The sequence below is a fragment of the Drosophila rhopaloa genome, unplaced genomic scaffold (assembly GCF_018152115.1).
Source record: "Drosophila rhopaloa isolate 14029-0021.01 unplaced genomic scaffold, ASM1815211v1 contig_2, whole genome shotgun sequence".
Lineage (NCBI taxonomy): Eukaryota > Metazoa > Arthropoda > Insecta > Diptera > Drosophilidae > Drosophila > Drosophila rhopaloa.
The window spans coordinates 11,581,289-11,605,836 of NW_025335083.1; the positions used below are offsets into that span (position 1 = coordinate 11,581,289).

Consider the following 24,548-nt stretch of genomic DNA (forward strand, 5'->3'; position numbering starts at 1 on the left):
CCGAACACCTCAACTTAATCAGCATTAGCCTCAGTCGAAGTCGAAGTCTCGGCCGACGTCGGCAGATACAAAGGCATATAGAAATACAAGCTTAGCTGTATCTGTGGGATTCGAGTGTTAATGCCACCCTGGCACCGAGACAAAGATACAGAGGCAGATCAGCCGGCGAAGCTCATTGTTTGCCTTAGTCTTATTGTTTGATTGCCTCTCGTATGTGTACTGTGATAATTGCAATATGGAAACAGTTGATTGCATGTATTGCCCAAATAATTATAAGCTGTCAATTTCACCTTTTATCCATACATTACTCATTCACATGTCGATCGAGGGATCAGAAATTGCTTACATGTAATTTGTACTGCGAAATAGACTTGGCCAATGAACTTTTGCCAACTGGGCTTATAAATTAATTGGTGTGGGATTTTTGCCAACAAACAACAGCGAACCAGCTAAACAAGAATTTGGCCTTATCAACCAAACACAGAAATTAAATCAAATTTCGAATATTGCACAAATGGAACTGTAAATAAATTTATTTTGAAAATCAATTTGTAACTTAAATCAATTCATTCTTATCGATAATCAAAAGACTCATATTTTATTAGAAATCGCTTCAGGATACATCAGTTTGAATAAATCACGAATTTCTATGTAAGAAAACTGCTTGCCTCGCCAGTGGGATTTCCATTTCTCACATTTCCTTGTTAGTCGGAATCAAAACAATTCAATAAATTTATCAAAAACGTGTTTTGTTTGTAAACGGAAAGTAAAACCGACATTTTTCGTGGGGAAATTATATTTAGTATAACAAGTATTAAATTAATGTATTTGGTGCGTTCACCTTGGGAGCGGTCAAGTTCACTTCATGATAAGACATATCATTAAATGATAATTAATTTCTGTTGATTTTTTATGGTTGCCAAACAAATGGTAAAAAGAAAGGCAAAGATAACACATATGTTATAAAGGCCAGTGAGAACATGCAATAAATTAAGGGAATAATAAAGAAACCAACCCAAAAAACTCAAAGTCGGCTAAAAAAGGGCACACACAACACAAGATGCCGAAACATTTCATTGAAAATTGGCACGCTTCATTGAAGCGAGGCACAAAGAGCTGGAACCGTACTCCAAAAGGGGCGGAGAGGCGCAAGGGCGTGGCTGGGCGTGGGCGTGGGTGTTCACCCAAAACCAGCGACGATGATGGACGACCATGCCCCAGGCGCTGTTTTGATGGCAACACAAGACATGGCCAAGAACGGCACTTTTGATGCAAACGATCGCCAGGAAAGGCCACCAAAAAGAAAATGTTCATTCATAAGATAGCAGTGGACATGCCACAATGAAAATGAATGGCCTGTAACAAAAATGTCGGAGGAAAAGAGCGATGAAAAAATGGTGAGAGAACAAACCGCTGATGAATGAAACGGAAAATAAAATACAAAATCGGTTTTATATAATTTTTCAAATGATAGTCCAATAAAAATAGAAACTTTAAATGATTGTAATAAGTCTCAAAAGATTATAATTTTTTTAGTTTGGTTCTGTTATAGAAAAATATTAATTTTTGGAAATGTGCTGTGCTGTTCGGAGTAAAAACTCAGTTACTTGTTTTTTTTTAAACCAAACTAATTTAGATTATCTTTTAAACTAAAAATTGTTTGAACAAATAATACAAAATTATTTAAGCCATAATTTATTTTCTTAATTAATTAACTTATTTTACGAATTAAAGGTGCAAAACCTTGAAAAATATTAATTTAACGGCACTATACAAATAAATCAACCCTTTGAGACTCACTCTGAATCATTTACGAGGTGCAAACGACAAATTGCCTAAAACACCAGACCCCAAATAAGATTGCTCTGATCAATGGAACCATACACCATTTTGGACCCAGGCCCAGCCCAAATGAAAATTGACTAAAATAGTAATAAAATACAGATCACTATTTGTTAGTTTGCGCCAATTTTATGTTTACTTTGCACTTCAGTCCACGGCCAAATTAGGGTAAATCAGACAAAAACGAATGGGAGCGAGACCTTTTGTATCTCATGCTGCCATTAGTCTCTATCTATCAATCAATTAAGCCAACGTGCGCTTTTCCCAGGCGCGCTTTAGATAAAGACACCATCGAACATAAAATGGGAACCAAACCCCACGATGACACTGACAAATTTCCACGGAACGACGACCTTTCAATTCGATCGCGTTGCGTTGCGCGGGGCAATTAAAAATTTCACCCAAATAGCAAACGTTGCGCATGATTAGTCAACGAATTGGAGAACTTCGATCCGAACCCGCATCGGGAAAACTCGATGCCCTCAGTCAGCGGGTGGTCGAAGTGCCCACGATGGCAGAAAATTGAACAGACCTAAAGGGAGAGAATCTTGTTTTGGCAGCTGTCAATGTGTCAATATTAATTTAATATGTCGAAAGCAGAATTCAGCACAATTTAAAATTGAGTTATAATGTGACACACGAGATGGTCTCGAAATATGTGGTACTTTTAAGGGTTGTAAACAGAACTCAAGTGGTTGGGGATTCCCATACTTTAAGTGACTCAGGGACCAACCCCGTAATCTTAATTATTTTCTTGTATTTCTGGTAGCTTTAACCTCTAACAATTTGTTAATGAGCAAATTACATGGTCTTTGCATATAAATTCAAAGTTCGTTACCTTAGCATAACATAAACTATCAACCAGAACACTGGACACGCCCTAAAAGTGATTCACTGCCGCAGGAACTTCCCCACATTTACCAAGAATTTCTGGCGATAGGCAAACAACTATAAAAACTGTTGAGGCGTAAAAGGATGCACAGGAAAATTGTATTGGTAGGTGCACTTACCACTTCCTTTCCAGATAGCGCTATCATGGTTTATACGGTGGGTTCAAAGAAGCAAAAGATTGGGGGTCCCCATGGTTAACTTGCATTCTTGAGATATTGTGTGAATAAAATCCTGTACTTAGGTGTTTATAAAGAGGTTCCGGAAATATCTTAAAGTTTTAGAATTTCTTTTTTTTATTCGTATTAATTCTGTAGGAGTTACTTTTTAAACACCGCACATATGCTCTGGTACTGTATTCTATTTATAATTAATGATGGCTAAAAGACGTAATCCCACCTCCAAATGTTTTTTCATATTACACGCTTTTTTTTGCTGAATAACTTCCAGAGGGTTGTTCTTTATCTCTACAAATAAAAAACATGAATGTTACTATATGATAAGGATAGGCTATGCAAATACACTGAAATATGGCTGAGCCACTTGACAACCCACGTGTACATTTAAGTTTTCCTGCCTCAAACATAATACTTTCGAAACACAAATGACTTCGTGTTTATCACACTGGGGCTTTATCATCGAATTGGTTTCGAATGTTTTTTCGGATTGCACCCAAGGCATTTTCAGCATTTCTCGTTCTGTTTTCGATGGTGGTGCTCTTGCTTCCCTGGAGCAATTAGTAAAAGTGCAGTTTTATGTGTTTATTTTTACATATGCCACAGCTGTGTGACCTAACCTAGATCCACGTAGACGCTCTCGTAGGCACTCCTCCGGAACAATTTTTCCGAACACAAATTGTGCGTGATATGGAGTCGTTGCTGTCGCTGTTATCAGGAACAGCCCCTAAGGGTTTCCTTTCGCGCTGCACTCGTTCAGCCTTGAAAGGGGGCGTGTAATCGAAGGCACACAGAGAGAAATGAAAATGTCCTAAATTAATGATTGATTCTGTTTTTTTTGCAATTTAATTCAATACCATAAAGGAAATTTAGACATTTAAGGAAGGAAAGCAAGAACAGACCTTGTTTTTCACTATCTATAGGATTATTAAAAATAATTAAAATAAAGATTAGATAAGTATTTTTTAAATATGATAATTTAGAGTTAAGAGTTCCTTTTTATTTACTCACTTTTATAATTTTCCATGACCCAAAACTTCGAATTGCAAATATTTTGAGTTATAAAATGTATTTCTCCTGTATTTACAACTTATACTGCCTTACAATTTGTTTAACTCATTGGGGTAAGTGCCTTAACTTATGTAGTAGCCAATATTATCAAGATTCATATTTTTTTGTATTATCTGATACCTAAGCCCAATAATATCTTGGTAACTGTTTTCAATTAGATATTTTCAACGAAAGAAACGGAAAACTAGCTACTCCCGCCCAGCTGGCTCAGGAGTTTCCCTAGGTGTTTTTTTAGTGATTTTATGCATTTAATTTATTAATGAGCTAACCGCGGCGAATTCTTTATTCGGAGCGCCTGATTTATGAGGCATCTGCTGTCAGTAGGAATTTCTGATGGCTGTCAGGGAGGTCGAATAATCGCTGGGTGCGGGTCGCTGCATTTCTGGTGTTAAAGGGTTCATTAGCACGCCAAAAGGATATTTACACAACAGGACAGTCGGAGGGAATAACAGCGAGCAGGAACCGTGTGACTTATGTAACTTAATAGGCTGATGAAAAATGGTTAAGAGATTTTTATCACTCGACATGCAGAGACAGACAGAGGAAGGCAAACAACATGTGGCAGAGTCGGAGGCAAAAGGCGATGCCCCAGCCAAATTGCAGCCACATGTGTGGGTGCACAGAAAAAAAAACATTATCATAATGAATCTGATACAATAAGATCAATATATAAGATTTATAAGATCAATTTATTAAATGATATAGAAATGATATGAATGATATGTTTGCCTAGTAAACTAACATTAATATTAAGTGAAACTTTTCTTTAGAGAGATTCATTAATATTTAAAATATTTTTTTAGATCTTAACAATTATAGATTTGTTTTCCATGTATGAGCCATTGCTTACCACAATGAAGATGAAGATCATCAGAGAGCAACGGCAGCAGCGTCCAAGCACCGCTAAACAAATTGAAAAATTTCAAGTCCTCAGCCTCTTGCGATCGCAATTGCTCAATCCGCGTATTTTCGCGTGCTGCACAGGAAAATGAAAATGAAAAAAAAGGGGGAAAAGCGGAGAGCACCCAGCACTGAGAAAATTAACAGCCGAACAACCGAGTGTCATCAGCGGTGTCTCAGTGATGAGCAAAGAGCCTTTCCAATTTGGTAAGGGGGTGAATGGATCTTCGGAGAATCGTGTAGTATAGAATTAATGATGCCGAAAGAACGGGAAAACTGTTCATTTTACCAGCTATGATTCACTTGTAATACCACGAATATATGACAAAGTGGACAAAATAGTGGGTGATGTTCATTAAAAATTATATTGGTAATGTATTGAAAAATAAAAAATTAATTGATTGTTTTTATTATAATTTCATTTTAAAGAACCATTAAACATTAAATAAAAAATGTCAAAAAAATTTTGTAATGATTTTCTCGTAATTGGACTGAAACATATCTTTTTAAAAACACAATAAAATGTGTAAGGAATACATAAATCTTAATTAATTTATATGATTTTTCCCGACTTAGAGTAGCAGATCTGTGTGTGTATCCCTTTCGCATCCTTTGCCAGCAGGCAAAGGCTCATCTCTGTTATCTAGATGGAGATACGTATTGGGCTCGCGTTTGCGTTCGCGCGTTCGCAGAGCGCACAAAAGTCACTCGCGGGTGCGCCGTGGAGTGGTGGCATGAATCGACATCGGAGGCATGGGAGGCATGGCAGGCATCTGAGGTTGTTGAGGGAACCATGGGGTCTCGGTCTCATTGGGCATTTCGAGCGAGCGCACTACTGCGTGCGGAATTTTCTTTCCTCTCGGCTCAGTCTGTGAGAAATCGTTGGCGTGTTCGGTTCGTTTGCTTATCGAACAGTTGGAAACTCGGAAATTCGGTTGCTTCTTGGTGCGGGTGGCGGCAATCGGAAAACGCGGAAAACTCTGCGCGCCCCTTCAGAGTTTTTCCAACGTGAGTGGGCCAGTGTATGTGTAAAAAATAGAAATTTAATTTATTTTTAAGTTTCTGCTTTTGCTTCCCCATCTTTACGGTGCTCTTTGGGTTCTGTCGGCACTTCTCTGTCAAGAATTCCGGCTAAAAACTCATTGTGAATGGAAGCGTTTGTTGTTGTGCCTTTGGATATATCTTATTGGGGAAAGCATAAAAGATACAGAACTTTGCAAATTGACCGTGAATACGACCCATTCTGATAGTTCTGTGAAAATTGCCAAAGGGCTTAGCCAAACAAAGTCAGTGATCTCAGCGGAAGTAAACGAATGATGTGTGCACGAGCCGCTAAGATAAATTAAAATATAAATCAAACAATTTAAAGGCATAATGAGTGTGAAAAATCGGGTGTTGAAATCTTTGGCAGAAAGTCGAGAAAATGAATGAATCAAATTATGAGGAATACAAACAACCAACAAAAAGCACAAAACATAAAGTGAAAACGAAAATTGTGCCAAATTGAAAAGTGCTATAAAATAATGTTGAATAAAATGAAAATTATAAATTTCAAATCTGACATAAACGAATTTTAAGCAATTAAAGCTGCACAAATGAATATAAAGACAACTAATTTAGTTTTTATAACCCAAAAATTAATAAGACAATTAATTCAGTTTTTATAACCACAAAATGTTTGAGGTGTACACATATAAAATATAGAAATTGAGCTATGAAAAATGTAAAAAAAAAGCTACAATACCAAGCTTTATAATACAAGAATGGTTTTCCTTTTTAAAAAATATTTCCACAAATCCTACACAAAACTCAAACTGTACCCAGTCAAATCTGCTGTGGATATATGCACCAATAAAATTCATATTTGTGACATATGGTGCAGAAATCGCACCAGAGCACAACTCCATTCATCAATCGCGGTACTCGGCGATCATAAATCACAGTGCCCAAAAAGAGTGTGACTAAATCATCGACTGCAACTGAGATGGAGAAAAAAACTCTGCACACCTCGGAGGCCTTCGAGTTAGGAAAGCGTTCAAATCGGCGTGGGCCGGTGACGCCTACCAATTTTCCATATAAAAACAGCGGTTTCATGGCTTATCAAATCAATTTTCGATTTTCGGTAAAGCGGTATTTTGTTGGCCTTTTGTTTTCCAACATTTTGTGGGCCACCAATTTTTTAATTACCATAAAAAATATAAACTAGTATCACGGAAAGAACTTTCCCAAAGTGCATATAGCTGGCAGCTGGCAGTCTCCGACTATCCGGTAGATACATTTATTAATTTTTATGTAAATGGTGAAGAAAATCGGGGGGAAAGAGGGAACACGCGTCTGTCATAAAATGCACCCCGGCGATTGTCACTTTATTTTTTCGGTTTCGGTGTCGTCTGCAGCGGCAAGGCGTTTCAAATTGTATTTTGACTGCTGCGACGGGCTATAAAAATATTCGAAACGACAAGAACTTGGGCGGTGCATATAAAAATTAACAAGCAGAATTAGCGGAGCGAAGTTAACAAGAACGCAAGACACGACTGCCGTTCCTGGAGGCTGTGCAATTGACCTCATGATGTCGAACCTGCCGCAGCTCCGTTCTGCATTTTCCCTCAGAAATAAATGCATAAACATAAGGCCAAAGAGTCTGGCAGTATTTTTAGAAACCCCCGGCGTAAATAATTCATTTTCCAGTCACAGTTGTTGACGTTTTGGCGTCGCCTGAAGTTTCCTTTTCCTTGGGGATTTTCCCCCTGGGATTACAAGTCCCTCTCGATTTGCATTCTAAACTTGAAAGTGTCCTATTTTTGGCCTACGAGCCCATGAACTTTGACTGCCGTTGCACATCGAACTAGAACTTCCACTTTATAAGACCAAATCCCTCATATTACCCGGCATGAGCCTAAGCTGCCCGGCCACTTAAGGCCACTTTTTATGGGCGATCCCCCCGCTTCGTCACCCCAAAAAAATACAATAAATTTTACTCAACTGTGCAGCAATTTCCACTGAAGTGGAGGAGCAAACTCGTATCTCGGACATGCTGCGGCAGCAACTCAATTAAGTCTCCATAAAGTATCTGTAGATACGCTAATCAATGATATATATGTATTTTCATATGTAACCCCAAAGCTTCGGAGGTCTTCGGTACTTGAATTTATTAGAGATTTGTTTGGCTTAAAATCTATGGCAATTAAAATAGCAAATGAATGACTCAAGTGGAAGATGTATATAATAGTGAAAGAATATAAAATCAAATTGATCATAAAATCAATGAAAATAAACATGGCTGAGCAAGCAAAACAAACCATGAAAATTGTGTAGAACATATGCAAATATAAATTAATATAATCTAATTGAATGTGTATATTTGGAATGAATTGAAATAAATACTACTGAAGCTTTCCCTCAACAACATTTTTTATCTCTTAATTCAGTTCCATTGAGTCTAATTTATACTAAGCTGTTTGTAATAAATAAAAAAAGAAATATTTTGTTTCCCTACAGACACTTTATAACACAAGAAAATAAAATACTCATTAATCTGAAAGCTATAAAAACTATTCACTAATGAGAAAAAGCCTTTCAAAAATAAAATACAATTTAATATTACCTCTTAAAAACTTTTTAAAGTCATTTCCTCAACTCACCAATTAAATATGCATAAAAAGTGCCATATAAATCGCGGTAAAAATTTAAATAAAAAGGAAAGCAAATACGTAATGTCCATAAATCTATTTCCAATTACAGTGAAGTGCAATTGCCAAGAAAAATAACAAACAAACGGCTAAGCGCATCAGTCGTCAGTGCCAATGTGTTTATGATAAAACCTCGACGAAATTGAAACGTAATCGGGCGAAAGTTGGCCGGCAAAGTGCGTACATAAACGGGCTGGGAAATTAAGAGGAGCAGCCGCTTCAAAGGAAGCCAGTTCGACCGACTGTCAGCCAGTCCGTCAGCCGGCCATATTCGAGGTGATTCCCCTTCCTGCCAGAGTTCTGTCAACGAAATGACATGCAGCATCTGTCTATGTGGCCATCGGGCCAGGACGTGAAGCTGTCCCGCTGTTAGAGAGCAAACCCCGATGCTCGATTCTCGATGCCCCGATGATGCTATTTTTATGAGGCCCCAGACTACGACGACGACGACGACGGATGCGTGGCCCCATGAAAAATCAATTAACACGCAAAATTATTAAAGACGAAAAACAAAAACGAAAACGAACGAAGCGCGAGTGGTACTTGGGGTTCCGGATCTGTGCGTTCCCGTTCCCCCATCATTATCCGATCCTTCCCCGCCATATCTCGCGTATATAACTTCAAAGCAGCTGCAACGGAATGTCGCGCCTCCGTGGATTAGGATGGCTCTGGCTGGCACTGCTGGCCATACTGCAATTGCAAACTGTCGCAGCCATAAAAGGTGAGTTCAAAAAAGTTAAAAAAAAAAAAAATAATAAGAAAAAAGTTAACAAGAAGCTGCGACATAGAACGTACAGTTAATTAAATGTTACGACAGTCAGGTAGCCAAAGATACGCGCCCCAGAACTTAATACCGCGCATAAACATCAGATTTATCATGGCAAATGATCAACGCACGATTTATGCTCATTACAAATATGGCCAGCCACGAATTGGCCACAAAAAAAGCGGTCCAGAGAGGCAGAAGCAGCTGAAGCCAAATTGCATTTACTTTGGCTGCCATCGAAGCGGACATAAATAAAAGTCAAAATAAAGAGTTGCAAATGGTGCAATGCCACATACATTTTGGTGTTACTCGCGTGCGCCAAAGAACAGACACAGTGGGTCAGATCGTGAATATTTTTGCTTAAACAGTTTTTTTTAATATTTTGGGGCTTTACATTTTTAAATTTAAAAAACCACAATTTTTCGTGATTCTTTTTAATCAATATACAAATTCTTTAAGCGTATGAAATTCCTAGCTGCTTGTAAAAAAGATACGTATTCTCTTAGGACATATCAATATATTACACAATTTTATTGACACATATTAACATTTGGAATTCCAAAAGCATTAAGCTTCACTATTTATCTGCAATTAAAGAAACCTATCTGTGTTCCCACGTATATTTCATTTTGACCTCTTGAACTTTAAAAGATTTATGTCAATCCATTTCTCTGACTAATTTGACCAACTGGTCGCTGCTTACTTCGGGTTTCCTTCCTGTTGCTATCTATCCAGATATATGTAGGTATAGCCCCGTAGTTTGGCATTCGCAATGCTCCATGGTAACCCCGGCCGGCCCATAAAATCCAACTACTTAACTACAATGCGCCGCTGCAGTGCACTTAACGCATTTTTCACGCTTGACATTTGACTTAGGGCGCACTTTTCTCGTTGTCGTTGTCGTCGTCGTCGTTTCTGCTGCCTTTGTTGTTGGGCCAAGGGAAACGCAGAGTATCTCAAACTCGAAGTATCTGTGCGGTGCACCGCAAAAGCTATCCAAAGCCGGGCGTGCTCTTAATTTCGTGGTGTCTACACAAGGAGACGCACAGAAATATGTACGATATATTTTGGTCTTGGCGCAAATGTATTTTTGATGATATTTTTAGTTGGCATGTGACGTCACTTGGGGGCTAAAGAGACAAACGTGAATCATCCGCAGAAGGCGAACATTTTTTTTCTCACTTTTTTAATCTGTTTCATAGGATTTTGTTGTGCACTTCAATAAGTATCCATTTCAAAATAGATAAAAAATGTTCTGACAAAAACTGATTTTAATTCTGATTCTGCTTTCAATGATTTTTATTTTCAATATTTTACTATCAATAATTTCACATATTCTTAAGTAAATTCATATCGATCAGATCTTGACCCACATGTTTTTCTTTGCGTGTATTTAAATATATACTTTTTTATTTATACGTGAAATGTAAATCATTTACACGCGCAAAACGTTGTGCCAAATTTAACATAGACGTGTGTGGATACAAATGTATCTACACGTTTGTATCCGTATTTGTATCTGGTGCGCGCCATCTGCTGAGCTGTGTGTCGCTTCTTGATTATTCATTTGCATTTGCAATATAAATATCAACACATGCTCAATGCTTACTGCAGTCGCAGTAAAAAGCGGTTGTCGGCATATAAAATTCAACAATTTATTTTGGCGACATTGTGTTTCTGTTTCTCTCCCCTGAGTCATGTGAAAATGTATCTTTATGACTTGTCGATGCAATGCTCAATTGTCGATAGCTAAAGGGTAGGCTCACAGATATTTATAATTGAATTTTATGCGGCCCCGGAGTCTAATTAGGGTGAAGACGTTAGCGATGGCGACACATGTTCGCCCATTGGAGGCCATAAAACGCGGGAAGCGGCATGGAAATGCCAACTCAAAGGGGTTCTTCAGTGCGGTTTTTATTTGATTTAGATTGATCTCTTAAGCCATCCGATGGGGCCTTAGAATGTGGCAACGATTGTAAATGGGCGAGGAAACTGCTTTCATGAGTACTTGGAAGATCACAGGAATTACTGCAATGATAATGGGCAGCGAAGAAGTTTAAGGAGGCTTTCTGTGGGCCTTTGGGGATTTCCAACAATAAATATTTCAGCCAAAAAAATTTTAATGTTGTAAATCCGTGGGAATAAATTTCGGATTTTCTTTCATATAAAGAAATACTTTTCTCTGAATTCCCTTTTGTAAATATAAGATTTAAAAAAGAATCGTGACCAAACTTTGGGTAACAATATTAACTAAAAGATGCAGCAAAAACATTTTTGTATTATAAAAACAAACTTCATAAATGCCACCCACAATAAATTAAACTAATTTAATAATCAGTTAAGAAGATGCACCACTTTAATGTGCACTATATTGAAGAGAAATCGTTGAAGCCATCAACTTATTGGTACCGTTTTATTACCCAGATCACCACAATCTCTTAGCCAACAAAGCAGGAATACCATTTCTCTTGGTCGACCGTCAATTTGCCTATAAACGTCCATAAGCAGAACTCGCAGCTCCATAAATATTAACTGCACGTTGCAACAAAAATGCACTCAAGATCACGTAACAAGCCCACAAATCACAAGCACCACTAATAAACTTTGACATTATTAGTGAAATGACTGAACTACGAAAGGAAAAAATAATTTATAAATTGCCAATGTCAGATAAAGTTTTAATGAACACCGACTTTGGCGGGCCACCAAAGGAGCATTAATTAAAGACCAAAAAGAGAAGCGAACAAAAACACGATCGTAAAATCTATAGAAAGCCGAGCCGAATAACTCCAAAAGCTATGGAGACACCCAGCGACATATAACTCAAATAAAATAAACATTGGCCATAACATAAATATTCGCTGGCTACCTAGCCAACTCCACCTCCATCGTGCTGCATAAAAGATAAACATAAATTTAGCATTTGATAGGGGAGCTGCATTCGGTGGGGACTTTTGGCGGTGCCGAGTGGGTGGAGATGCCCAGCATCTGTGGCCATAAGTCTTGCGTCGTGTGCTCGCCTCTGATGTTTTCCCCCATTTTTGGACGGACTTTTCCTGATGATGTCTCATTTGTTGCCGGCCGACATTTGAAATGACTTCTGACGCTGATGTTGATGCTGATGTTGGGGCTCCGGCTCCTCTCCTCCGGCTGCACCACATTTTGTTGATGCAAATTGCATTTATTGTTAAGCCTCCGACTTCCTGAAAGGCATGTGTTTGCCCTCACAAAGGGGTGATTATTTCGCTAAGGATTGGCAAGAAAAAAGCCACTTTTTGACAAGACTTTTCGCATGTTTGGCATAGCATTTAAGCTGTTAAGACAGCGGATTTCCCTCTTAATGTCAACACATTAGGTATTTGCTTTATTTTCTAAGAAATAATAGATTGGTGTTTGTAATTTCTTCTATATTTGAAAAGCACTTAAATAACACAAAACTTGTGACATATGTTTTAATGTTCATAATAACTATATTATACGAAAAAAAACCTAATTTGTACATAATGGTTCAATAAAACGAACACCAAATCTAAATATTCAAAATTTTTAAATGGCTTTGTATTTCTATTGTTCATTTTATGAATGTTAAATAATTAAAAAAAATAATATCCTATCATTCATATCATTTATAAAGTTGGGTATTAATATATATTATATATAAAGTACTAAGCTTAGCACAGCTTTAAGACAGTAAAATGCTGAATTGCAGATTGTAGTTATATCAAATTTTACTTTTGGAAGAGTATTTAGATTTTCGATGACAAATTCCTTGTCCATTTTCCGTGTTTTTGTTTAACCAACGATAACGCCTCCACATCTCTGCTCGCCTTTGTTTTGGTTTAAGGCACGCGCATCATCTGAAGATGAAAAAGTAGCATTTCCAACGGCAGCCGAGTATTAATGTGGGTCAAATGCCTGGGCCCGCAGATGGGAAAGTGTTTCTTAGGTTTTCCGCCGCTTTTGACGCCTGATTGCTGCTAATTGGCGTCAAAATGGTACGGCCAACGCATCAATGGTTGACTATTTGTTGCCCATTTCGCTTTGTTTGCCTGTTTATCCGGCTGTCTACTGTTTGTCCGCCATTCGTATGCAACTGTTTCATGTTTATCCTACGTTTTCTATGTGGGTTAGGTCAATATGTCTTCCCAGCAGCAGCGAAAAACACACATAAACAAACGGCTAGCAAACATTTTCCATTTTGCCGCAGAGTTGTGAGAGAAATTCTTAAAATATCTCGCACAATGTTGAGTTCCATGTTTTGACAAATGTATGTTTCCAAAATAATTTATTGCACAAGCGTACAACTGAATATAGAAAACCATTAATCATGCAATTTCGACTCGAAACCTGAATGAGAAATTGGAAATTATTCAAAGAACGTTCGAAGTTGTCATACTCTTTAGTTATGTGAGGTACGAGTTTTTCTCAAGTAAAGCACGTTCGTCTCAGTCCCACAACTAATTAAGCAAATCAAGATACAAAAGATGGCTCTCAATAGATAGCCCGATAAATGACTGACTGACTGACTGAGTGACCTCGACAGACATTGACTGACAATCCGACAGCTGATGGCCTGATCTCCTACGATCCGATCTGGACAAATTTGTGTACGGATTGCAATAGAACGCGATTGCCAATCAAATTGGCGGCAGCTCTTGCAACATTATGAGCATCGGTCTGGTTAGTGTATCCATCTCCACCAGCTGCAATTGAATCTATAGATCTCATTCGGATGGATCTACTTTATAGCCTAGATACTTTTAAAAATTATATAGGATTGGTTTCTTAAAAGTAAAGTGATTTTCTTTACAGAATTTTCTTTTTATTGCCTAAATTGAGTGTTCTTACAAATACAAAAATATGAAATTATTTTTTAAGTTTTGATTATAATCTAATAGATTTACAGAAAATTGGAGAATACTTTAATAGCATCCAAATAACGAATACTAACAAAATACTTGACAATGATAAATTATAAATAAGATAAAATATTATGGTTTTTATTAGGGACTTTTATTTTAGAGAGCTACTGTGATTTTCAATTATAAATGTAACAAAAAAAAAATTATTTCTTTCACAAGGAGTAAAAATCTAAACAAATTTAAAGTCCAAAAATCCATTAAATTTGTTACCTTATAAAGCCATTAACCGTATTCCACATGCATGCTCGAGTTTCTCCGGCAATGCCAATGTATATATTCTGCGATTTCAATTTGTCCACGCTGTTTATCGCTTCCACCCACAGTTTCGCTGTTCGGCGATGGCTATGTATCGATGCCGCTGCAGGAGGCCAAGATGTCAACGAACATTCGCGTCAAGTTTCGCACCAGGCAGGAGAACGCCCTCCTCTTCCTGGCCGCCGGACGGACCGACTACTGCCTGCTGCGCTTGGAGAGCGGGATGATCAGTTTCAGCTATAAAATCGAACGGGATGTGGTGCAGGTGAGCCATCGATAGACGCCCCTAACATATGAGTGCAATTACAGCGATTCCGGTTATATTTTAGTTACGCTCGCCCAAAAAGCAAAAGCTCAACGACTTGGAATGGCACGATGTAGCGGTGCAGCGGTTCGAGAACAATATCACCTTGCAGGTGGATGGGTTCATAATGCGCAAACAGCTGCCGGGCGATCTCACCGCTCTGAATATCCATTTCGGTACTTTTCTGGGCGGCGTGGGGGACTTTTCGGCCGCGTTTTTGGATGATGTTATCGGTTTTCGGGGCTGCATATCGGATGTGAGTATATAAACATAGAACTATAAAATACAGATTTTAAAATTACGTAATATTATTGTTATAAAAACTTACAATATTATAACTTATTTTTCAAAAGTGTGCTTTAAAAAAAAAATAAATTAATCATATCTAAGCTCCATTTAAATAAACTTAAACTTGACAGCAGAAGCATAAAATTATGATTTATGTCAAACCCCAAAACAAGAACTGTTCAAATTAATGGAAATCAATTTTCATATTTATAGGTCCTATAATATTAGTATAACTTCAAAATTATTTTTTGGATGGTTTCTTTTTTATTATTATGCATTTAATTATGGTGTTTAGCCAATCATATAAATAAATTGTATTGTTTTTGTTTTCCCCTTTAACCAATTTGACAGGTCTTTTATAACAACATCAACATCATCAAGAGGGCCAAGGACCGCACGAGTCACACCACCAGTACCGGAGTGTCCTGGACTTGCAGCACTGAGTTCGATGGTACGCTGCAGGACAGTATAAGTTTCTTGAAGAACGATTCCTACTCACTGATGCTGAAGGAGTCGCATGCCATTGGGGAAACGTGAGTGCCAGAGGAATAAATCCCCCACTCCAACTATTAAGTATCTAACCATTTATTACAGTCTCTCCTTGCAATTCCGCACAATGGCTAGTGCTGGCGTTATTTTCTTCAACGGCGGCTTTGATTTTATACTGCTCGAAATAGCGGATCAGCGCTTGAAGGTGACCTTCAACAAGGCCGGCAGTCTGGTGCAGTTCATGACAAATGAGCACATCTCCGATGGCAAATGGCATCGGGTTCTGCTGCGATATAATGCTGCCATTGCGGAGCTAATCCTCGACGATGCCACGAGCGGTTATCGGGGAGCTCACGCTAATGAGACCAAGGCGAGCATAAATCTCGAGAAGAGCGTCTTCTTTGGCGGCGTCCAGGAGGAGATGCGCCGCCGGCTCATCGGCAAGGGATTGCGCATAAACGAGATCAGCTTCAAGGGCTGCATGCGGGAAATCCGGGTCAATGATCTTCCACTGGGCTTCGCCGAGATGACCATCTCGCGCAGTCTGGCTCTCAACTGCCTGTGGAAGTATCCCTGTGTGGAGTACAATCCCTGCCTGAAAAGCGGAGTCTGCAGTCAGCACGGAGTGGACGGGTTCATCTGCTACTGCGATCAGTCCTACTGCATCAAGGCCGATTTTCAGGGGCCTTTTAAGGTGAGTACAGCAAGTAATAGTAAAGAGATTTGAAAACTGTCCACAACCAACACACTTATTTTTTTTACAAAAAAAACTACAAAAAAATAATAAGTACTAAGTAAGCAGATATAAAGCAATTTTTAGATTACAATATTCGTACGTAATTTTCAATTTACAAATCTCTATATTATTTCAATGGGAAAAGGTTCATTATATTAAGAATAAGGCCTTAGTAGAATTAGGTTAATGCTAGCAATAGTTTCTTGTGTCATTTCAATTTTCTTTTTCATTACAGATCTTTACCGAAACAAGTCCAGAACTTGAGCTGCTCTATGTCTCTCCCATGCAGCTTTTGGAAGGCGGAACAGCCTTTCTCTCACAACATTTCATAGACATCACACTCGATCTGCGGCGCTATCCCAGCCTTAACGAACAATCCATAATTTTTCATGTTGTACATCAGCCAAAATATGGACAACTTCTGCAATATTCACCTGAAACAGATAACTTTGTGCCCTGTCGCTCATTTAATCTGGTTGATTTGGTCAGAGACAAACTTAAGTACGTGCACAATGGCCAAGAGAACTTTAATGACCATGCCACTTTGGACATGCAGGTCTTTGGAGATGTGCACAAGATACCCGAGAACATATTGGGCAAACACAGGTTCCTATTGCACGCGAACATAACACCCATTAACGATCCGCCACAATTGAAATTGCATTCGCATAAAATCCTGCGAGTGATCGAAGGAATTGAAAGGGTGCTAGATGTGGATTTATTTAACATTGACGATCCAGATAGCGAACCTGGAAATTTGATCTACACTATATTGCCTACACAAAATCCTCGGGAGACCTTTGGTTGTTTTATGGTCGGAGGTGTGACCACATCAACCTTTTCCCAGGCGGATGTGAATGTGGGAAAAGTATCGTATCTGTACAACTCCACAACAACGGAATCTTTCAGCTATCAACTGCAGCTACAAGTATCCGATGGCATCGAGACGAGTGATACGGATTATCTGCCAGTTTCAGTGCATCCTCTTGAGCTGCGATTGGTCAATAACACGGGTCTGATAATGATCCACAAGAGCTCTTTACCGTTGAGCCCAGCAAATCTGTCGATTGGCACCAATGCCGTGGATGAGCACATCGACATTAGGTACGATATTGTGAAGGCACCGCAGCATGGAGTTCTCCAACGGCTGAGGCAGATTGATGGCTCCTGGGTAAACGTGGACTGGTTCAGCGATAGCCAGCTGCTGCTGGGCCACATTCGCTATCTGCACAGCAGCGATTTCCCTTGGCAAGACGAATTCAAGGTGTGTATCGTAAAAAACCAAACACGAGTTAGGCCATAAATGGGCAGGGAGCCAACACTAACTTGCATGTTTTGGGGAGCAGTCAATTTTCGGCAACCACTAAACCTTAACCGACTCCGAACTTTCTCTGGAGTTTTTCAATTTCACGGAAATCCATCACTCGTCATTGTTTTGTTCACCCAAATTCTTCTTGTCCAATAATTTTTACTTGACTTTTAGGACATTTTATTTATTTTAAACTAGCGGTTGACACGTTCCTTTATAAAAGAGCTCTGCCGGCGAGTTTTTACATATGGGTCATTCCTTTACAAACTTATCTGGTAAAAAAAATTGTTTGATTTGCTTGAAACTTTGTTTTTACTATTCCGTAAATAAAAAGAAACGTATATCAGGATTTCGAAAGAAAAAAATTTTTTTTTGATATTGAAAAGTTTTGAAAAAGTTTATAAAAACCGTCTTAATGAAGAAGCTCTACATCTGAGGTTATAAGGAAGAAACCTACCTAATTTCTTTCAAGTCATTTCCAAACCATTTTTTTATTCTACAAATTTGACTTTATAAAAGGTGTTCGGCTTGTAAAGTAATGACCCACATACAATGTCAGTCTTGTGCAAATGACTCAAATAAATGGGGGCCCACATGTCATCGTTAATTATCCTGTTCCCAATTAATAATAGTAATATTAATATTCATTGTTGAATCCTTTACAAACCTTACACTTCATACTCCTCTGATATGTTTTGCTGACCAGTGTAGCCAATAAATTTGCATTTATTTCACTTTCACAGTTTATTGCCTCGTTTGGCTTTGTGACCACGCAAACGTTCGACTTCCGCATCACATTCACGCGCCTGCGCATAACGAGCACCAGACCCTCGCAGATCTCGATCAATGGCAGCCGGGAGATTCTGCTGACCAGCGATATACTCTCGTATGAGACCGCGCCCATCGGGAGTTTTCCGCGCAGCGTGATCTACAAGATAACGAAGCCGACTCGCTACGGGGGCATCTATGTGGAGGGATCTAGGAAGGCGGCCAAGCAGTTGGACTCCTTCACCCAACAGGACATAGAGAAGCGAAGAATTCGATATCAAACGCACCACACCAGCTACTCCAGCTTCACCGATCAGCTGGAATTTGTGGTTTCCGTTGCGGAATGCGATGATGTGATGGGCACTCTGGAGATTAACTACCGACCGCCCGAGGAGCTAATCAACAAGCTGGGCTATCAAAGTCACGAGGCACTGCAGGTTCAGGAGGGAGAAAGAGCTCTCATCACCAAGAATCACTTTGAGATACGATTCAACATCTTTGAGAGCCTGCAGTTTCAGGTTTCCACGAGTCCAGAACATGGTGTTATATGCAAGTACGATGAGCAGACGGGTCTTACAGTGCCCGTGGAAATGTTTACCCTGGACCAACTGTTTCGAAACGATATATACTACTGCCACGATGATACGGAATCCACCAGGGACACCTTCGAGTTGCTCATACTCTCAGGGGACGATACAGATCTTCAGTTCGTCTCCAATATGGAAGTTAACATTAAGCTGGTAAACGACAATGAACCCTATCGCACTGGCATTGAGCGAGTTTTCCATGTGGTGAGAAATGGCATCAGGACCCTCAATCCTGCAGTGCTGCAGTATCTGGACGCGGATGTTAATACCAACCACACTGATATTCACTACATCCATGTATCCAGCACCAATGGAGCTTTCTACAAGAGTGGTCACTATGTAGACAGCTTCACTCAGGATGATATAGCGAACAGGAGGATCATGTTCCAGCATACAGGTGCTGATTCCGGAACGGCTTCCTTTATAGTCACCGATCGCGAGTATGAGGTCAATGGTTTGCTGGAGATCAGTGCCTCTGATCCCTTTGTCTCCATGATGGCTACGAATGCCTCCATTGTTCAGGAGAGTAAATTTGTCGTGCTCAAGAACAAAGATTTTATTTTGGAAACCAATTTGGATATGAAACTGGATGAAATTTACTACGAAATTATCAAGCCCCCCTCGTATGGCATTCTCATGTATTTGAGTAAGGCCAATGAGGGCGAGAATGGAACTACCATCTATAAGGCCACAAATTATACTTCCTTGAGCAATTTTACTCATTTGGATATTGAGCGGGAGAGACTGGTCTACTGGAACACAGAAATCGCCTCGATGGATAAAGTTAGGTAATAACCTTTTAATTACAAAATTATTTCAGACTGTTCTTAATATATGTTTCTTGCATCTACAGATATCGGGTGCACATTAAAAACATAACAGCTGAGGGAGAGGTCATGTTCCGGATATATCCTTCTGCATACTGGGAGCCCTTGCAAGTGAAACAGAACCACACACTTTATGTGGAGGAATCCACCAGTGTACTTATCTCCAGGGATGTTTTAGAGGTGGATTACTTGTTTTCAAACACTAGTAAATCGCTCATCGAAAATTAATTCCTCTTTCTAGGTGGTTCATCTCAATATTTCGCCAGGGGACATAACCTTTTTAGTGACATCCTCACCCATGCATGGCTATCTGGAAATGCAGTCCATGTCCTTTGATGACGAATACAACTGCAAAGTGTTCGATCAGTCTTCAGTGAATACTGAAAAGATGTTCTATATACAAGCAGGAGTCAACCAATCCACAGACTACTTTGTCTTCGATGTTACCAATGGCATTACTTGGCTCAGACAACTGACAATGAAGATCGTCATCATACCAGAAAAGCTTTACATGCACTCGAATATTATTTCAGTGGTAGAGGGAAAAACTGTGCAACTAAATCCTACGGATATACAGCCCTATTCAGAGTACTATCGGGGGAAAATACTGGAGTACATAGTGACCATTACACCGAATTCCGGTCACATATTGGCTGGCAGTTCCAAAGTCAAGAGGTTTACCCAAAAACAATTCGAACAGGGTAACATACAATACGTCCACAATGGCAGCGAAAATGCCACCGATAGCATCACTTTGGTGGCCATGGCCAGGAACAAGGAGAGTGTTCCCTTCGAGCTGGAATTCGCTGTGGTTCCAGTTAATGATGAGGAGCCCATGATAGTCACCAATACAGGATTGCAGGTATGGAATGGAGGACGCTACGTGATCAGGAATACCGATCTGTGTAAGTACTCAAACTTTAAATTGATTTAAAAATATAGGTCGAATGATTTAAACCCAGTTCCAAGCTAATTATACATTTTTTCATATTTTTCAGTGGCTCGCGATTACGACACTCCACCGGAGAATCTCACCTTTATTGTGAACCACATATATGGTGGTTTTTTGGCAAGGAAATCCGCACCGCAGCACAAAATCGAACAGTTCACCCAGGCCCAAATAAACCAGGAAGAAATATATTTCATGCAGGATTCCAGCTCCAGGAGAAATGAATTATCGTTTGTGGTTACAGATGGTTTATTTAACACCACCACTCAGATGCTTAATATCGAGATTAAGCCCATTGAAATTCTGGCTGAGCACAATGAAAATCTGCATGTTTTCCCTTTGACAAAAAAACAAATTCTACGCGATCATCTACACTTTAAATGTTCCGATGAGGAGCGGGAAATTCGCTACAACATTACAGTTCCTCCAAGTCTGGGTCGCATAGTGAATGAATTTATTGATAATGGTTTTACAAAAGAAGTCAGCGAATTCACCCAAAACGATGTCGATAATGGTCATATATTCTATGAGCACACAGCTGTTATCATGGAATTCAGGATCAATGATTCATTTTACTTCGATGTGGTGGCTGAAAGAAGTGATCGTTTATTGGATCAAAAATTCAACATAGAGATATCGGTTTCTTCTGGGGGCTTACTAAGATTCCTACCCGTGAATAAGCTAAACGTAGATGAAGGAGGATCGGTGCCTATAAAGCTGGATTTCTCGAAGATTTTGGAGTACCTCAAAACCAAAGCTGGCATAAATAATCCAGAGTTGTTTATAGAGGCTGTACAAAAACCAGCCCATGGCAACATAGGTCTGGGTCATGAATTCAAGCACATGCAGAAATATCACCCAAGTGATTTCTTTACAAAGAAGGTATACTACATACACGATCATTCGGATACTTTGGAGGATACCATACTGATGTCAGTTTACCTAACTCAAGGGTGAGTTTTCTATATTCTCCAAAATTAAATAAACAGATATTGTAATTTGATATGTGTTTCCATTATTTTGTAGGAACATTTTCCTTTGCAATTTGACGATACCTGTGTCTATTAATCCCATCAACGATCAACCCTTCCATTTGATCACCCACTTGCCCCAAATGACTGTTGTCGAGGGTGAAAATCGTACAATAACGAGAAATGATTTGCTCACCGAAGATGCGGATACACCACCAGAGGAGATTGTATACGATGTGATGAGCGGTCCCACTTTGGGAGTGCTCAAAAAGATCACAAACGATGGGCGAACCGAGGATCTCTTGGCTTTCTCAAATCAATTTACCCAAGCGGATATAAACAACGATCGCATAATATATGTGCACTTTGGCATACCGCAGTCCACGACATTTTGCTTCACTGTATCCGATGGACAATTCAATGCTGCCTACGAAATATTTACTATCAAAATAGCTCCTATAAGTCTGCAACCATCAGCAATTCAAATTCCAGTGAGAGTTCAACAAGGAGCTAATAGTGCTCCAATGAAACTGGATCAAATAGGAATGTCTACCAATGTTCAATTGGAGAGGTTATCCTATAACATCACAAACTCACCGCTATTCGGGATTATAGTTTTCAAGCATCAGCCAACTTTGAGATTTACCCAACACCAGTTGGAAACATCGCAGATTAGTTATATGCAAACCGATTTGAATCGATCGAATGACTCCTTCCAGGTGAGTGCCTATGTGCCGGGAACCAATTATGCGGCTCAAGTGGATGTTGTGATGGAGGTTGAGCCTGTAATTCAAATCAATAATATAGTGATGAAAGAAGCTGATTCGGTGGGAGGTAAAATAAAGCTCATCACCTCTTTGGACAACGATAATCCACTTTCTCTGAAGCTCAATAAATTTAATCCCAAGTTTGTGATCACAAGGATGCCTTCAACTGGCCAAATCAGGAAGATAATCCGAAGTACTGGTCTGACGACCGATGGCCAGAATGAGAGATCCACGAATCTATTCTCCTACAAAGAGCTGCGAAGTGGTGTTGTCTACTTTGTGCCCCATGAATCTGTAGACGAAACGGAGGCGGATAATGATAGTTTTGATTATCAACTGCTTATAAAGACAGTACAGCCTGCACAGGCAACTGTATCGATTGAATATAGAAGTAGGGTCGAGGAAACGGAGACCGTTCACTTGGGAAATGCCGGTTTATCTATTAACTATCTAGCCATAGGATGTGCCATATTTATAGTGCTGATCTGTCTGCTAATCGTGCTGTTGATATTGAAAATCAGAAAGCTGAGAAAGCACAAGGCCGATATATCCAAGGATCAGCCGCCTGCGCTGCCTTGTCCACCGGACTTGACATCCGTGAGTCCGCAGCACCACCTGCACCACCATCATAGCCATCATTATGCAAGTTCCGAGGCGGATTCGGTGCCGGCAACTGGAAACTCGACACCATTACCCGGCTTCAGTAATATTCCTCATTGCAAGATCATACCCGTGGAGTCGTATAAGCACGAGTTTCCCGACTACGATCCCGACGAGGAGGAGACTGACGATCAGTGCGATCCGCAGCAGATGATGCTGCCGCAGCGATATAATCCCTATCATCTGGAACACGATGCCTGGAGCTCGTCCTGCGATATGGCGAATGATTTTGCGGGCTATGCCTCCGTGCCGCAAAGTATTTCCGGATCGGTCAGTTCTCCGCCCTCGGCCCCGCCCACAAATCCACTGCTAAGGCGGAATCAGTATTGGGTGTGAGGTAGATGGCCGGAAAAGCTTGAAAAAAGGGATCCAAATTTCAAAACCGGGAGAAGTTTTTAAATTTGTATTGCAATTAGTCCTAGATTATTTATTTAAGTCTAAGCTTACGTTTAAGGCTGATTTATGAGATTCGTAAGGAAAAGTGAAGCATTTCATACACAAACAAATTAATAATAGTATGTAAACAAACATACATACATATCTGACGTGTCATATACAAACGATTAGCAGTAAGGACGAAAACAAGAGTTATACTCAAAAAGCCAACTTAACTTAGCCTTAGCATTGTGTTTGCCAACATGGACAACTTTTTACAATAAATGACAATAATTTTAAGCGTACTTTCGTTGTTTTATTTAACAATTTTAATTTTTTCCAGTTATTACCTATTCTATTGGACAGGACAAAAATCATTGGGGTTAGTAATCAAACTGCAAACGATAGTGAGTAGCTTGAATCATAAATTCTTGTTAACAATCAAAAAATTTTTATCAATGCAGAACATATTATGAACCAGAAAATCTTTCTAATTTTATAATGTTAATCTTGGTTGTTAGATTTTTTTTGACATTTTAATGAATTGCTGAAAATATTTTTTTTAACAACTTTGCCCAGATGACATTTTTAATATACATAAAAACTTATTTAGATAATATTTATTTCATAAAAGTTCTAAGATCTCAATAGTTACAGTTTGTACATAGTTGTCTTTTAAGAAAAACGTTTTTTTCAAGTAAAACAAGAGAGAACGCTATAGTCGAGTGCCTCGACTATTAGATACCCGTTACTCAGCTAAACAACTTAATATAAATATGCCTTCTTGTATGTTTTTCGCCGCTCGAATTAGCACCTTGGCCAGCTGTTCCAAAGTCATCCGTTAGATGGCGCTACGGGCCATGAAAGGCGGAAATGTAGGCGCTAGCCAGGCTTAAGCGTTTAATGGGTTTTTGGGCGTTAGAGTGGGCGTGGCAAACTTTTATTAGGCCAATCGATAGGTATTGACGAAATAAATACATATCAATTAAAAATTTCATAATAGCATCAA

At 39.2% G+C, this 24,548-nt stretch overlaps 1 protein-coding gene across 2 annotated transcripts; it reads left to right on the forward strand.

Annotated features, from left to right (window-relative positions):
• Positions 1 to 5,752: 5,752 nt before the first annotated feature.
• LOC108043648 (chondroitin sulfate proteoglycan 4) lies at positions 5,753 to 24,236 on the forward strand. 2 transcript variants are annotated; one of them, XM_017122441.2, is made up of 12 exons: positions 5,753 to 5,899; positions 8,619 to 9,287; positions 14,578 to 14,774; positions 14,839 to 15,069; positions 15,453 to 15,634; positions 15,696 to 16,284; positions 16,562 to 17,590; positions 18,379 to 19,778; positions 19,844 to 19,997; positions 20,059 to 20,722; positions 20,816 to 21,719; positions 21,793 to 24,236. In XM_017122441.2, the coding sequence occupies exons 2-12, from the start codon at positions 9,206 to 9,208 to the stop codon at positions 23,498 to 23,500; spliced, it is 7,140 nt and encodes a 2,379-aa protein (XP_016977930.2). In that variant the 5' UTR covers positions 5,753 to 5,899; positions 8,619 to 9,205; the 3' UTR covers positions 23,501 to 24,236. The 2 variants fall into 2 exon arrangements, with proteins under 2 accessions (XP_016977930.2, XP_016977931.2); XM_017122442.2 differs by having other exon boundaries at positions 5,753 to 5,885.
• Positions 24,237 to 24,548: the final 312 nt, after the last annotated feature.

Coding starts and splice junctions, on each gene's coding strand:
- LOC108043648 (XM_017122441.2), top strand. CDS start 9,206: ATGTCGCGCCTCCGTGGATTAGGATGGCTCTGGCTGGCACTGCTGGCC. Junction 14,775..14,838: donor TCGAACGGGATGTGGTGCAG/GTGAGCCATCGA, acceptor GTTATATTTTAG/TTACGCTCGCCCAAAAAGCA. Junction 20,723..20,815: donor GATCAGGAATACCGATCTGT/GTAAGTACTCAA, acceptor CATATTTTTCAG/TGGCTCGCGATTACGACACT.